This window comes from Echiichthys vipera, assembly GCF_963691815.1.
Source record: "Echiichthys vipera genome assembly, chromosome: 17".
NCBI lineage: Eukaryota > Metazoa > Chordata > Actinopteri > Perciformes > Trachinidae > Echiichthys > Echiichthys vipera.
Window position 1 is genome coordinate 8,242,748 of NC_139842.1, and position 17,844 is coordinate 8,260,591.

At 41.1% G+C, this 17,844-nt stretch overlaps 1 protein-coding gene across 1 annotated transcript in view; it reads right to left on the reverse strand.

Annotated features, from left to right (window-relative positions):
• The window catches only part of grin2aa (glutamate receptor, ionotropic, N-methyl D-aspartate 2A, a), a gene marked incomplete at its 3' end in the record, with an annotated part of 160,186 nt that overhangs the window by 43,108 nt on the left and 99,234 nt on the right, over positions 1 to 17,844 (reverse strand). Inside the window, exons 3-5 of the mRNA XM_083930963.1 lie at positions 17,346 to 17,512; positions 12,429 to 12,857; positions 1,177 to 1,291 (exon numbers count right to left, since the gene is read on the reverse strand). Coding sequence (XP_083787089.1) covers positions 1,177 to 1,291; positions 12,429 to 12,857; positions 17,346 to 17,512 — 711 coding nt within the window. The remainder of the gene's footprint in view (positions 1 to 1,176; positions 1,292 to 12,428; positions 12,858 to 17,345; positions 17,513 to 17,844) is intronic.

Genomic DNA, 17,844 nt, shown 5'->3' on the forward strand with positions numbered 1-17,844 from the left:
ATGAATAAGTAATGATACTGTGTTTGTCTGTATTAGTATGAATGAATAGTATAATGTAATAAAACAGACTAACATAACATTATATAGTTTAATATAGTATGAGATATCCAATAAAATATAATATACTTTTATTACAGTATATTATATATATAAGACATATACTATAATATTCACTGTTTCCCATGAAGTTGGAATAAAATATGTTTTACCTCTTCTCATGAAATGATTTAGACAATGTGATTTATTCTTGATATACTTGAAGTGTATATCTTCGCGAAACTTCACTGATCAATCTCTTCCAAACATATCTCAGTGAAAATCAAACCACATATAGATAAAAGTAAAAGGAATGTGTCTAAACACTAAATTATTGCAACTTCATGGGCAACTGTTTATTACAACATTTTCAGTCCAACAGAAAAACAATGCAGAACGAGAGTAACTTAAAGGAGCTGTACTCTAAATTACTCTCACAGACTATTCCCCAATACGTTAAATACCAACGTTTTTTCACAGCTTCATGCATAAACATGCATACATGTCCGGGCCGTCTATCAACACAAACAGAGAAACTCGGATTACAACACACACAGAGGGAGAGTGACTTCATTCTCTGCTCAGGATGCCTTTACTCTGCTATATCTTTACATAGCAAATATTTGTTTGCTGCTATATTAATGTTCTAAATGTTGAGTACAGCCCCTGTTCAATTACACAATATTTAATTAGTATTTCTCTAAATGTTCAAAGAAAGGTACGGTGTTGTTGAAAATAATACTAAATCCCATTGCATTTAAATTGTTAGTGTTCAGCTAATTGTAGCTCACTTTGTCAGTTGATCGATCAGTGGGTCCACAGTTGTCTTCCTATAGAAGGCTGAATTTCACCATGGAGGTCAAGTGTTTGTGACGCATGGATGCATGCACTTACATGGTCAGAGCTATTGCAAATTTGCATTTGTTGTCCTTAAAAGCTGTCAAATTGTAATATATTTAATCCAAAAATAACAGAATATGCTTTTTGAAAGGCAACATATGTAATTGGTGAATAAAACCCCAAAATCACATAAATATTTCAGGTGTCCTCATTGGTAGAACTCAGAGGAATATGTGTACGTTTCTGCACGCATGTACACACACAGACCAAGTCAGACACACACGCATGTGTAGTTCCTACCTTCTCCCACTCCCTCTCCTTGTTGAGAACAATGACCACCAGCTTTGGGAATTCCTGGTAGCCGTCTTCTGTGAATGACAAGTCTCTGCCATCCCATGTCACATTCATCATGTACCTGAGAGTGAGATGAGTAGAGGAGTAGAGGAGTAGAGGAGGAGGAGGAGGAGGAGGAGGAGGAGGAGGAGGCATGGGGCAGAGGGTGAAGAAGTATGATAGATAAGGACAAAGAAAAAGATGGTGGTAGAAAAATTAGAAAAGGAAAAGAAATGAATGGAGGCGAGGAGAAACACAGGAAAAGGGAAATTGAATTGCATTAGCATGAGACAAAGACCATTTACAATCTACTAGTATTACTTCACACAGGGTCTTTTGTATTAAGAGTCAAGCGTAATGCTGAGGGATAAAAAAAAAAATATATATATATATATATATTCAAATTACTGTATGTCTGTGTGCCTGGTATTACCTGTTAGCAGACAAAATTCCTTGAAATATGAGAACAGAATTACAGAATTGTCAGTATGGAAATGCGGTGTGTGTTTATTAGAAATGAGAAAGGATTAGTTGCTTATTGCTCTAGACAGAAAAGAATCACAGAGGGAGAAAAAAGAATGTGACAATGGATAGTACCTAAAGGCATAGTCTGTCCGCACTAACACTCACCACCCACACGCGCATGCTCACACACTGTAATGAGTGACCCATATGGCAGGTCACATTAACTAAGATGGAGGGCAGTGGGAAGATATTCTTGGGTCCACGTAGCCTCTACATTAATCATGGCTGTCCTTCCCCACTCTGTCTCCCTCATTCCTTCTGTCAGCGGTCATGTACAACAAAAGAGAGACAGCTCCCCTTTTTTCTTCCTCTTCTACTCCATTCTGGAGCCAGGGCGACAGACAGGGAAAAACTTCTAAATGGAACACGGACCCACGTGACGTGTCTTTGAAAAGCCACAGTGGAGCGCTGCAGGTGAGGTGTTTCATGCTGTGTACGACATTGTTCAGGCACATGCTGCAGTGTGTGAAGGTGGCACTGTCGTATCTATTCAAGGGGCATAAATTGTGCTTTTAGATTTGACAAAGCGAATACTAATGTATGATAAAGACATTTTTGATACAACGCCCAAATGTTCATAATTGAGTTGTTTATTTTAAATTGAATATATCTTACCCGCTATATGTGTTTCTCTGATTCTGTTGTTCACCTGTTCGAATGTTCACTTCACTGAATGGGTGTTATCGGTGGTTATCAGCCTATATGATATAGGTTCAGAAGGCCAGTATCATCTATTGACATGGTAACAGTCCCCACTATTTTTAACACTGGGACACCCATTTCAAATTCAAGCAAAACTAGTGATAATTGGTTAGGTTTATGAAAAAAAATCCATGATTAGGTTGAGGGAAAAGACAGTGGTTTAAATACTAAGTATATTATGTACGAAACTTTCAGTCAGAAAGTTAAATCATGCAGGGTACGTAATTTGAAAAAGGTCAATGCTGTCTTTTGGTTTCACGCATGCAACAAACACCGCACTGACCTTCCTCCTTACGCAGAGTTTCACTCTTTATACTTCTCCCTACCATGTCTCTCTTCATACTAAGCCATCTTACAGCTCTGCGGCCTACTGAGCCAACTAAGAGGTAGAGATGCCTCATATGCATGATGGTGATAAAAAACTCATAATACCCATTCAATCATCTGATAACATTCGAAGCAGGTGGGATGTCTGTCTCTGCAAAACTTTGAATAATTTGTTATCTAATTTAAAATCTTTGATTGGTAAGCAATCAATTTAGATTCATGGCTTTAATGTAATGCAGAATATTAAGCAACACATGATCTGCTGAATGAAACTGTAATATTGAATTCAAAGTAAGTTAATTAAACTCACTTTATTATTTAAGCTGTTGTATACAGACACTCACAGCTGCACTTGAGAAATCTTTACATAACCCACTATGATACAATTTCAGTTTGTTTATTGCAAAGTTTGACGTGACGCAAAGGTCATAAATAACGTTTTGATAATGACCTTTTAATCCCGTAATGTGCTTTTGAAACCACACACACGCACACGTGCACACGCGCACACACACACACACACACACACACACACACACACACACACACACACACACACACACACACACACACACACACACACACACACACACACACACACACACACACACACACACACACACACTCGATGCTCAGATGAAATCAACCAGAGATAAGGGGATTGAATGGCTTCTGTGATTAAAATAATCTGATTGGTCTGCTCGTAACCAGGTGAGTTGTATTAAGCCATTTGATTGGACAAGGGATGCAGCGCTGAACCCAATTATGTGTGACTACAGCAGAGGAAGAGGTTGCTAGAATCAATATCAGCTCCCAGACTGCTCTTTTAGACAACAGCCCATTCTGCGCTTTGCAACCTTCCATCTGGAAGAGACACCAGAAAAACACACCACTTACACACACATGCACAGTCAGAGTTTGTACTCCTCTTTCTGTCTGTTTATTGTGCATTACTCTCCTTTGCTGCTCATTTGAATTATTTTCTGTCTCTGTCATGCGCATATTTCTTTTGACGCAAACCAGCAAAAAAAGTTATGTACTGCATTATTACAGAGGATCTGATGTAACTCTGATTCAACAGTGTCAAAACTTGTGCTGAATGATAGAAATACACACTATGTGAGTAGCACATCATGTACACTAAGGTAAAGCAGTAAACACAATGGTAGAGCTGGTAGGGATACGATAAGGATGTTCAGACAACCTGATTTATTATTTCCTGTGGACATATCCCCAGCCAATGATCATTCTATGGGCTGAGCTTAAATTCAAGCAAACAGTGTGAACTTGTGACTGGGAAACATCTCTGTTGAAACACATCTTTGTGATTAAGGCTCATAAAAACATTGAGATTTTTCATAAAAATCATATTTAGTGCAGCTTTAAAAAATTATGCATGTCTGAAATTCAGTTTAATTGCACCCTCAGCTTTTCCAAACAGGCTAAATGAAAAATGGGCACCACTGAGAAAACATCCTCATTATACACAAGATATAATTATATGTATTATCATCATGACTACTTTTATTCATCTCTACCTGTCCATGTGAAAGTCAAAGAGCATCCTAATGATATACAACAAAAACAACAGAATGCAAAAAAGATGGGTAGATTTTCTGTGTATGCATGAGTGTGTGCAAGTAGGTTTGGGCCGACGCCCATGAAACAGGTGGACCTGATGGGGCGTTGCTAGGATACGGACACAGGCTGGAGTGTTTATGCTTTATAATGACCCCAAACAACCCTAATGTCCCTGAATTCACACACACACACACACACACACACACACACACACACACACACACACACACACACACACACACACACACACACACACACACACACACACACACACACACACACACACACACACACACACACACACACACACACACACACACACACACACACACACACACACACACACACACACACACACACACACACACACACACACACACACACACACACACACAGAAACACAGACAATTACTTTGCCCACCTCAACAATTCTCCACCTAATGTTTCCTCTCCCCTGTAGCACTGAGATCATAGTAAAGCGATCCAATTTCTCTCACTTTCCAGCCTCCATTATATCAGTAATCTCTCTATTCATTAGGGGGAATGAGGGGACGGTGCAGAGGTGAGATGACAGCAGAGAAGGAGCACCCGGAGAAAAAAAAAGACTATAAAGATAAGAGAGATTGAGGGAGAGAGATGGAAAGAAGAGAAGTGTGACAGGAGAGGAAGAGGACCAAGCCTAGACAGAGTTAGGATAAAAATATCTTGAATGTTATTTTCTTCCTCTCTTCCTCTTATTTTGGAGTAAAAGGGGACAGGATAGGAGGGGAGCACTGCATCCAGCACTAAATGCACTACGCTGCAGCAGGCACGCATACACTGCATTAAACAGCAACCAGGGCCAAACCCGAACACTCTCCGTTCATGCTGTTTTTTGTTATTCTGCACTCAGTGAGCAGTGAAGATTAATAATATTAATAATTACATCTTTTTTGGTTCTGAAGTGACTCTACTGCATAAAAGAGGCTCTTCACAAAGATGTTAAGATGAAGTGTATAATGCCATGTGTGTGTTAAAGACATTCATCTTTTGTCGAGAAAAGAAGTCTGAAAAACAAGATGGGAGCTGTTAGATCCCCAAGGGTGGGTATGCACTTGAAAACACACTGGCATGTGTTAAGTGTAGCATGAATGATGACTGCACAAGGTGAAGTAGGTGCTAGCTTAGCAGAGTCTCTGCCCCTCCTGTTGCCCCTGGTGTCTGTGAGTGGCATAGTGTTTCTGCAGTTATTTTTTAGTGGGAGTTTAGACAGCACAAGATGAATGCAAACAATTACATTTTCTTTTATCCAAGCTTGCTGTCGCACCATAAAACGCAACATATGTCCACACAGCTACTTCTTCAGGATTTCTTTTGTTGCAGAAAAATTGTATTTGTGTGTGTACTGGCTTGGGGATTATTCATACTGTTTGCTGGGTTTGAATAGCATTGGGTTTTCTCCAATATGCAAATCAAGATTTAGTTCAGCAAACCATGCACGACACTAGACCGTTCCTAGATACCCTTACCTCTGATGAAAAATTAATCAGCTCTTTGTGCTAGGGGATTTGCCATAGTTCTCTGAGCAGTCAAACCAAAAGCAACATGATGGTTCATTTATCTCTGAGATGTAACACACTAGCTGTCAATCCTATGCTATTCCTGGACAATGAACACAATATAGAAAACTGTTCTGCATAACAAAATCACTTTCTACATAACTTGTCAAAATGGAGTTAAGACCAACAACTTTTTTGACATCTGTTGTACCATTTAAAAATTATTATGCCATTAGTGTTTCATTTTCAAAAACACAACATGTTCTAGTTTTAAGAGCTACAAAATATCACAGGTCAAAACACTGATGATATGTTTTTTTACTCCTGCCATCTCATAAAACCTGAATCAACCGGACCTGCTCAGCATTTCAATACTGGGCACGGAGCATAATAGGATGGTAAGTGCTTAATTGTAAAACACTCAACTGTAGCTTTAGCTAAAGCCAGTTTACCAACTGTTTCTGACCTGTTTCCTATGATTCAGAAATCAGTTTTGATGCATTAAATGATGCGTGTAACGTATTACATGTTTTTCAAATCACATACTGTAAGGCTGTAGCTTAATCAAAGAAAAAAGTGAAACCAGATAAACTAGTCCAACTATAAGCTAATTATCCTAGCTTAGATTCTAGCTCGGTCAGTCTTGGCTGTAACCAGCATTATTATTAGAAAGGTCCACCCTCAACCCAATACAATAGTGATCCTGCAGTCTTGTTAAAATGCACAGCCAACAACAATGTCTAAAGCCCACTCTGGGCTAAACAATCTTGGGCTAAGGAACATGAACTGCAATTAGCTCTTTGTTTTGGATTGGATATGGAAGTACCTGCTTTTGCTTTGCAATCACCTTTTCATGTCAACAATATTAAAATGAGAGCTTTGCAAACTCACACACACATCACACACACATCTCCTGCTCATGTACCAAGATGTATTTTAAAAGGATTCTTCCTCATGCAGAGTGTTAGCTGCAAGGCAATACTTAAGCTGACAGGAGAGATTTGAGGGGTAAAATGACTGCTTTACATGATTGCAGATAGTCTTACTCACACCCACATGTACATAGTAAATTATGAGCAACTCTATCCAACTCACTCTGTAAGGCTTCCTCTCTTCTCATTCCTCTCACTTTCAGGCTTTCTTTAGGACGGATGGGTCTCATTCTTCTGGTGTGTTATTCTACTTTAATGTCAAATCCTTTCTTTTCTACATGAGCCACAGTCCATATCTCATGGGACACAACATTCACCGCCTCGGTTATTGCAGCCCAAGTCATTTTTTTTAACTTTCTTTTTTGTTATACCAACACCACTCCCAAGTAAACACTGTGAAAAAGTGTGCATTTTCTGGCTTCAACATTGGACACTATTGTTTTAATTTCTTCATTCATGAAATTCTTTTTTTTTTAATTTTTGGCCAAAATTCTCTTTTACAACAACTTCACTGCTTTCTCAATGATAGCCTAGAGGTCGATGTGGGGCGTGGCAGTATGCTGATTGCAAATAGTGGGTCTTTCAGTTTAGAATAATTATGACTCACCAACATACACATGGTGGAAGAACAATAATTGTCTGGTGTGCACGTGTCATGAATCTGCAGGATATTCTGCATGCACACTAATTTTGTGCACAAACATGTCCAAACATTTCTATGCACATATTAGTGAATGAGTTCATTTTAATATGAACACCCTTCCATAGGTGTTAGGATATACTACTACTCTTTGTGAGATCACATTGTCACAGGGAGTCACAGCTCACAGGGAAACTGCAAACAGAAGTGTATGTATGGCAGTAGAATATATTACTATAAAGCATAACACATATCCAGTAGCTCACCTGGTAGATCAGGTGCTCCATATACAAAGCCCCAGTGGCCTAGGTTCGAGTCAATATAGGCCAAGCATTCACTCGTTGGACTGAGATGAAGGAGTTCAACGGCATTAAAACGTTTGCCTAAGTGGCTATGTTTCTCCTTGATCGATAAGCTAACTTCCATGTTTACTTAGCTGTAACGGCAATGGCTAACTGTAACTGTCAGTCAAACTCCTCTGCAATACTTTTTTTATGGTGCGACTGCTTGAATTATTTTTTGTTGTTGCGACTACGATCTTGAGACACTAGATGGTGCTGTTTGCTCATTCTCCATATTTAACCTTTAACTAAACATTTGTCCGCACATGACATGGATCTTTTCAGTTCTCAACACACTGCACAACTTGCATGAAAACTGCCCCCAGGACTCAATATGTGTGTGTAATGTGTATGTGCATACATGTGTGTTTCCTGAGCTTTGACCCTCATATATCAGGGCTAGACACTGAAATTACCTGTCAGAACTCTACCACCACACACACACACACACACACACACACACACACACACACACACACACACACACACACACACACACACACACACACACACACACACACACACACACACACACACACACACACACACACACACACACACACACACACACACACACACACACACACACACGCAAACACACACACACACACACACACACACACACACTGATAAATAAGTGCTAAAGTCCTTAAAGGCCCACTGTTCACCACAGCAAGGTGAGCGGTGCACTGTAAATCTGCCATGACAGAACATTCTCTTAAGGGGGGGGTATTTCTCTTGTTTCTAACACGCATGAGTGCACGCACACAAACACACATGCACATGCACACGTACATGCACACGCACACACACACAGCAGTAGAGACTGAGTGTTAAATAGTGTGACACACAATAGGGAAAAGAGGGAGGCATATTTTAAATTTGAGCACAGCTTGTCACCTGGTTTGATTGCTGCACTGGCCAGCGCTCTTAGTTGGTCATTTGTCTCTGGTTTTTATTTTATTTTATTTTCTGATTACTCTGCAAAACATATTCATCTTGGATGTGTCACAGTGGATTTATCATTACAGCTATAAGGGGCAAAGTGAGTGAGGTAAAACTTCACTGAGAGCCTAGTCTGCACAGTGCTGGTCACCAGAACTGTGGCTGTAGTCATCCAAAGTCTTGGTCTGCTAAAATTCTACAGACTCTTTAACCAATCGATTGATCGATGGGAGGGGAAACAAATCTGCACATTATCTCTAGACAAACGGCCACAGGGGAGTGCACTTTTGGTAGTGTTGCGTTATTTGTCCACCAAAGTGTGCTTTACTGAGGCTAGCATATTTTGTATATAAGTCTTTGCAATGGGAGCGCCAAGTATTTACACTAAGCCACAAACACCAGCAGAGTGACAGCGCACTGACCCCAAAGACCAACCATCACATCCTATATGTACAAGAGCTGAACAACAGTAATGGTGGAGAAATGAATACTGTTGGCCACGTAGACCAACAAGCGTCATGCTTCATCGTTCCCTTCATCCAGAAGGGCCAGAGCAAGTTAGCTTGTGCCAACATTTTTGTGATGCAACCAAAGCGTCTCATCTGATAAAACGCTGCGCCTCTACAGCCTTTTAATGCTACCAGCTGTGTGATTTCAGCAATTGTACAACCAATGGGAATTTGGTTGAACAAGAGCATATCGACCAACCAATCGATAAACCGGGCAGAATGTGTCTGCCCTAGCCGGAACAACAGACTGTGATCTGTGATTTTAGCACCATACATTAATTTAATTCTCTTCAAAACCGTTTTGTTTTATTGCGACATATTTTGGTTAACTTAAGGCAGCATCCGCCGTAAATGAAATTGTTGTCACAAATCAAAGTTTCATCTGAGAGGCGTTCAAGCTAAGAAAACATATAGATTTATAACTGCATGCCAGATGAATGCTTATAAAACAATGCTGGTTGACATCTTGCTTATAACAAAGCAGTGGGTCCAGAGAAGGATAAAATACTGTGACCCACTGTAAATACTGCAATATGTCACAACGGGGCTGTACATTTCTACATACAGACAATCTGCCTACCTTTGTGTGTGCGTGTGTGTGTGTGTGTGTGTGTGTATGTGTGTGTGTGTGTGTGTGTGTGTGTGTGTGTGTGTGTGTGTGTGTGTGTGTGTGTGTGTGTGTGTGTGTGTGTGTGTGTGTGTAAGTGAGCATGCGTATGCTGGCCATGTCCTCCTATATCCCCTGACAGCCGTTGATGGTCTAACAACCTACACTGGCCCGTCGCCTCGACCTAGCCTTGACCAATCATGTTTCTCGTGTCCTGGCCCTGAAGCCCTATTGGCTAAGCTCTCTCACCCACAACAGAGCCATCTGTGGCCACTCATCACCTGGGTAACAACCTGAGGCGGCAGAGCATGCTGGGAACAAAGTCAGCTGGCTCTGGATATTTGGTAATTCTCTTTAGTGTATCTGTGTTTCCTGACAAAAGGGGAGCTATATTAGTGCAGAATTGGTATTTAAAGTCCTATTGAGTTCATCAAAGGTACAATCAGTTATACTTTACTGTCTCTTTACACAAAATGACCATCATTTATAAGTCAAGGCGGATCATTGCCAGTAACTCCTCTGTTACCTCAGTGAGTACTGAAATCTCATCTCATCTAATCTTCAACCGCTTATCCGTGGTCGGGTCGCAGGGACAGCAGCTTTAGGGGGGACCCCAAACTTCCCCTTCCCAGGCCACATTAACTGGGGTATCCCGAGGCGTTCCGAGGCCAGTGTGGAGATATAATCTCTCCACCTGGTCCTGGGTCTTCCCTGATGCCTCCTCCCAGCTGGACATGCCTGGAACACCTCCCTAGGGAGGCGCCAGGGGGCATCCTTACTAGATGCCCGAACCACCTCAACTGGCTCCTTTCAACGCAAAGGAGCAGCAGCTCTACTCCGAGTCCCTCATGGATGGCTGAACTTCTAACCCTATCTCTAAGGGAGACTCCAGCCACCCTCCTGAGAAAAACTATTTCGGCCGCTTATACCCGGGGCCTCGTTCTTTCGGTCATGACCCAGCTTTCATGACCATAGGTGAGGGTAGGAACAAAGATAAACAGGTAGAGTGAACTAAGCCCTGTTTTTAAGGTGAATGCTCCAATCTCCCACCCCCTTTACTACAGACGGCACAGACTTTACTTGGATTGGTTTCTGGATAACCCCAATGAGAATTGATCAAAAGTATATTGAATACTAAGGCACATTTGACAGGATATTAGTTGGAAAAATTAGCAACCTTGATGTAACATAAGTCTCATCAGTCAAAAGAGTTCCTGGTTGATTAATTGACCAGTACAATAGAATGTTTTAGGCTGGTAAAAATGTATATATGTTCAGTGTATGCTGGCCTCAGGAAAATGTTAGATTTCCAATCTTAATTTACTTAAGTAGTACATGTTTAGCAGAGGAAATATACCTGTCTACATGTTTTTCTTTCCTCTTTCCTTTGCTTTGCTCTCAGTCTCTCATCCCTTATCACCTAACTCTGAAGTGAATATCATGCAAACTTTTGAGATGATGATGGTTAAAGACCAGTGACTAGACATCAGAAAAGCATAATTCTAGCTTTCGAAACGAAGTCATATAGGACACGTTGTTGTTCTTCCTCTGAATGTTAAAGTTATTTCAGCCGCATTTCCAGCCATGAAAAATCAAACTCATGCATGCTGCTGACATGATTACAGTGAAGAATTAAACACTGGATCAATTCCTAATATTATACTGATGTGTTTGCCAAACTGATGAAATATCAAACACATCATTATGCTTTTAAGTGTAGCTTAATTTGTTTTTTTGTTTTTTCATTCAGCCATATCCTCATTTAAGCATCTTTTTGTTGCACTGTAAAGAGACAGACAACATTTCTGATTTTTTTTTTTTTTTTTAAGATTCCTAATTTCACACTTCATTATTTAAAAAAACACAACATTGAGATGTAAACACAGGTTGTGTGTGTCTCTCCCTCCCCTGACAGATGGACAGCCAGACAGAGCTGGCAGGACCTGCAACATCTCCGACTAGCTGCCGGGGAGTGAGCGCATGATGAGAAGGAAGGCAGAAGAGAGTGAATGAGAGATGGAGGAATAAATGAGAAGAGGAACAGAAGGACTCATCAAGGAGCTCTTCAATTTTGGAGAGCACTCATTTGTAGCAGCTTCCCGCTGTTACCCCAGTCTCAATTTCTTCCCTTCCCTCTTTCTTCAGTGCCTAAATCGCAAACTCCCTCCTCAACTCTCATTCACCTCTTTCATTCCCCTCTCTCCCTGACTCCCACACTTTCTCTTAGCTCTTACTCTCAAACTCTTGTTTTTCGCAATAATTGCATCTTTCTTCAATCTCAATCCTTAACGCAAACTTGGTGGAAACTTGGTAGAAGTCTCTAATTACTATGGGTGAAAACAGTGGCAGGAAGCCATGCATTCAAACAAAAATCCACATGCACAAATGTCTATATGCATTAACACAGCCACTCTCTTTATGTTATAAAAATAAACAGAACCCCATGAGATAATTTATAATTCTGTTGTTTCTATTTTCTGCCGTCTAAAAAGATACATAGCTCACTGTATTTCTAATCATTATAGGCATGAATGCCAAAACAAACACATCCACATACTCCGCCTTTACTTACTTATGTAGCGCACTGGGTGGAAGCTTGGTAGTCTTCTCCATGGGGCCGTAACAGGATGTCTTGGCTTCAGGGATGTCGCCATACTCCTCCAACATGGCAGCAGCTGCTGACGTTATGATCCCCAGACCATCCCGAACTCGCGCCTCCAACGGGTAGTCCCAGTCATCATATGACACTGAGAGCATTCCCGGTGGAAACGCTTCAGGCGTTATTTCCGGGTTCCCAGTCGTGAGTGAAGGCACAATCCAGATGTATCCAAATCCGGTAAGGCCCAGAGAGCGAGCCTCCTCCAGGATGTACACCGCCTCATCCTTGGAGCAGTAAAGCAGGACCACTGGGGACTGGACCTTCTTGAGCATGATCTGAGACCGGCTGTCTTCCTCCACTGCGTCAAGAACGATGATATTCTGCAGGTCCCAGCCCACAAAACTAAAGCAAGGATAACGAGGACAGGAGTGAAATGTTAATATTTAACTAATAGACTATTAACTTTGCTCAGGTGCTGGCAAGGGCAGTTATAATTATCCATTATAATTAATATAATTCTTGAGTGTGATGCGAATGCTAATGGGTGTAAAGTGCTTATTGTCTGGAGAATGCATTAAGGCTAAATGGAGAATGCAAATGCTAAAGCTGGTCCTTTTGGAAATGATGCTCAGCAGGTTTTAGCCAACACAACTAAAGGACAAGGAGAACCGACAGTTGCCTCTTAATGTGAAAGGGCCTGTAGCTAGCGTGCTAATTGAGGACAACAGCTATCAGAGTATAATGCTGTTATCAACATGGAATGCAGGTTTTGTCATTCCTCTTGGACAAAAAAAGGTTTTGACATGAAGTGTTTATACTATAATTCTCAAAGCAGCTGTTAAAAATAAAAGATCTGTATATTTCAAAGGCAATTGTTCTAGTTGTGTAGTCAGAGTTAGAAGTAACAAGCTCTTATTAAAATGATAATGCATTTCTAAAGTTTATTTTTTCATCCAGTGGGACTGGCTGCTCTTTTCCACAACATCCCAATTGATAATATTCAGCAGGTCCCAGTGTGCAAGGCGAAAGAGCAGCTGAAACAGAGGAAATGCCATCGTGCCATTAACTCAAAAACAGACAGGTAGTGAGTGTAACATGAGAGTGAGGTTTGCGGCTTGCTGTTCAGAGTGATAATGGTCTACAAGTCCCTGATGACAAAACTAGTAAAGAGAGATGAGGCACAGAGACACATTCAGGGGTAATAACATCTATGGGAGAATGTAATACTGCAATGTTTAAAACATTTTTTTTTAAAAGTTCAGGAAATTGATTCCCTGTTTTCTGCCTTGACAGACCAGACATGGGCAGCAGAGGCTTGCTCTGGGGATGTGGAATGTCACCTCTCTGTGGGGGAAGGAGCCGGAGCTTGTGCGGGAGGTGGAGCGCTACCAGTTAGATCTGGTGGGGCTTACCTCCACGCACAGTCTCGGTTTCTGGAACCGTACTCCTGGATAGGGGTGGGACCCTATTCTTCTCTGGAGTTGCCCAGGGTGTGAGGCGCCGGGCAGGTGTGGGGATTACCCCGGTGGACAAGAGGGTCGCCTTCTTACGCCTGCGGTTGGTAGGGGGGAAAACTCTGACTGTTGTTTGTGCATATGCACCGAACAGCAGTTCAGAGTATTCGGCCTTCTTGGAAACCCCCGAATGGATTCCTGCATGGGGCTCCAGTAGGGGACTCCCATGTGGGCAATGATGGAGACACCTGGAGAGGCGTGATTGGGAGGAATGGCCTCCCTGGTCTAAATCCGAGGCGGTCGTCTGTTATAAGACTTCTATGCTAGTCACGGATTGTCTATAATAAACACCATGTTTGAACATAAGAATGGTCATAAGTGTACGTGGTACCAGAGCACCCTAGGCCAAAGGTTGATGATCGATTTTGTGATCGTATCATCTGATCCGAGGCCGTATGTTTTGGACACTCGAGTGAAGAGAGGGGCAGAGCTGTCAACTGATCACCATCTGCTGATGAGTGCCCTTTCAAAAAACGATAGAGGAGATAGCGGACGGCACCATTTAACCCGGACTCTTTCTGTGTGCTGACCTGGCAGCCACATTCTGCTTCATGATGAATCATGCACAAGGTATAGGATTACTTTTCACTGGAGTTGTATGTTGTACAATTTTATGGGACAAATTAAATCTAATTGATTGATTGATTGATTGATTGATTGATTGGCCACTTGCCAAAGCTGCCATATTTGACAAGTTCTTTATGAGATATAGGTTTCTGCTTAGATATCTGAGTACACCCAGTGTGTTTCGAGATGATCCTGATCATACAGGTAAGTGAAAATGGGTCCAATGCCTGAACAGCCATTCCAGTTCAAAAAGCCAGCACTTTTCCCTTAAATCTTAAGATTGTACTGACAGGCGGACCACCTACCTGCCAGCATTCATCTCCACAAGACAGCCCATGTAAGTCATCCACAAAATATATTCCCTCACTCTCATGTTATATATCTAGGCCTGTATTTCTTCTAGGCTACTACACGTACTAAAGTCTCCATGCTCAGGCCAGCCTTGACTCTTTGAGTTGGCTGGTCTAATTTTCTGTTGTGCATGATGGAAGTTCATTAGTATGAAGACTGTCTGCCCATGACTAAGACACCGTGCACCAGCTGAATGCTATCACAGTAAATCGACAACAGGTAATTGCAGGTAATCAGGTTTATTATCTCTTGTTTCATGAATGATGGCCATGACTTCAGCATTAAGGTCAACATCAGTTCTGGAGGTGGAATGAATATTGATCGGGGTAGTCGGGATGTTAAGTTACATTTTTTATTACAAATCTGTAATACTGTGGTAATATCTTGCTCATTAAAGCATTTTTAATAAATTTATATGAAGTGGCTATTGATTGACAATAAAAGCATAAACAAGGGGCTTTGGACTTGTTGGAAGAGAACATTTGTACAGGATCTGATTTTTATTTGGGCAGATTAGACAAATTGTGACACATTTTTAGCAGCACATGCTTCCCGGTTTTCTGATAGCAACACCTGTTTGAGGGACAAATTCATAATGTTATTCGATCAGCCAGTTTACCATCTGTTGCCACTCTACTTGTAATTAAAACAATTTTAACCAGTGTTACCAAAATACAGACACAGGCAGAAAGCTTTTGAATCGCTGTTTGTTTTGACATGAAGAGTAACTGCTAATGGAAAAGACCCTCCTCAGCTGGGCTTTAATACATCATGGGTCCAGGTGCCAGCCGTTGCCAACATCTCAACATTGCTGAACATGGATCATTAATTTGACATTTTAGCCAAAAGTTATGGCTTACTGTTGTCTGCAGCAGTTTTTTTCTATCTTTCACTCTTTGGAGAGCTACAGCATCATTCAAAAAGACCTAAAAGTTTGGCAAACAGCCAAACTGCATGGTCAGTAAACCTACCTGTCATCTGCATTCAATTTCAGAATCGGAATCCTTGCAGTGCTGGCTGTCTTCAAATTACAGGAGTAGACGGAGAATACAAGGCCAAAACATTGTTCACAGTAATTGTCCTAGAAAGTAAACTTTCCCATTCTCTGGGGAAATCTGCAGTGATAATGGAGAATATTACACACAAAATGGGGAAACACTACAGTGCTTTTTATCTTCAGTTTTTCTTAGTGCAAGCTGTTGGATTGAGAGGTGATTTTGGGGGCAACGAATAGATGAAATGCAGAAAAACGGAAAGTTCATATACTTCATAGTTCCTCTCTTAAGGCTATATGCTTACTATAATCGGCAGCTGTTTATCTACACTGCAATGTTATTTGCAATGTTTGGCACGATACTTTTACTTTAAGTCTTTTATAAAAATCCTGCAACATAAAGTCAAGAGTAGAGCTTCATTTCCTCATATGGTATAGATTTTTAGCCCTGTTAGGTAGCACCATGACTCCCGGGATAACATGATTGCCGGGTGATCAGTCAACATTGTGGTCCAGACTGAAACATCTCAAGAACAGTTGGACGGATTTCCATGACATTTGGTACCGAGTTCCATGTTGCCTGGAGAATAATTTCTAATTTTTTTTTTCTCTACACACCAGGAGGTCAAAGATTATATTTAGCCAGTGAAACATCCCAACATCTACTTGAGGGATTGGCATATATCTTTGTACAGACATTAATGGTTCCTAAACAATGTATGTTGATCCGCTGATGTTTCCTCCTTTTTGAGTGAAATGACTCAACCAGTAATTTGGTTTATAACAAAATAACTGCAAAACTAATGAAATTCCCATTGAGTGCTAATTAGGAAATGTTGGCATGCTAACACATTAAAGTAAAACGGTTATCACTATATCTGCCTAGCACCATAGACTGTATATAAATATTGATGGTGCATCTCCACCTTCTCCCACCATACAACAGTGAAGCCAAAATTTCCCGGATACCAGCACTGCTATCTTGCAATTTTGGAGCCAGGGTCTGTGCAGTGGTGATGGGGTGGTGTACCTGTGGTATCTAAATTTCACCCAAACACACGCCCGAACCAATGCCGGTCATGCAGTCAGCTGTCATTTTTAACTAGTCAAACCAACCTTATAAGGAAAAATTACATTTGAACTTACAAAAGGATAATAAGAACGATCTAAAATTACCCCAGCATTGAAACCATCTTTGGAAAAAATTTCACTGTCAGCAAGTGGATGTTTTTGCTTTACTCTTGGGGAGTTGTTGTTGTCCTCCATCTTTATATATAGTCTATTCATATACTTAGCATCAACATGCTAGCATTACCATTGTTACAGTTTCTTTCTTCCTGCCTTTTATTATGAGTTTACCCGACCAACTCAGTTTATCCAGTGCTTTTCAAAATAAAAAGGAAGTTTGGTTGTCACAGCTGAAAGTAAGACTGTGGAGCACAGCAGGTGTCTTGTTGATCCTACCTGTTGTCCACAGTAGTTTTAAGGATGTTGATGAACTCCTGGTAGCCGGGGAACTTTGACGTGACAATGGAGAAGATGTGCCAATCGTACTCCTCCATGATGTTCAGCATCAGCAGAGCCTCCTGCTGGATGGAGGCACCGAACTGGAAGAATGTGGATTTCACATCCTGAGAAAAGAGAATCAGGGAGAGGGATGGACAGAAAAAAAAGGGGGAAAAAAAGGGGGGGGGGGGGGTAAATAGAGCAGAGAAGAGAATTAGTTGAAGATTTATTTTGATTTTTGTCTCACTTCGCTGCAGCTCATGCAAACACCATCTCAGAATTATCAATCAACAATGGAGCATTTAAAATTTGGCAGTACACAGATACTTTCACTCTATCACACGCACATGCACACACACACACACACACACACACACACACACACACACACACACACACACACACACACACACACACACACACACACACACACACACACACACACACACACACACAC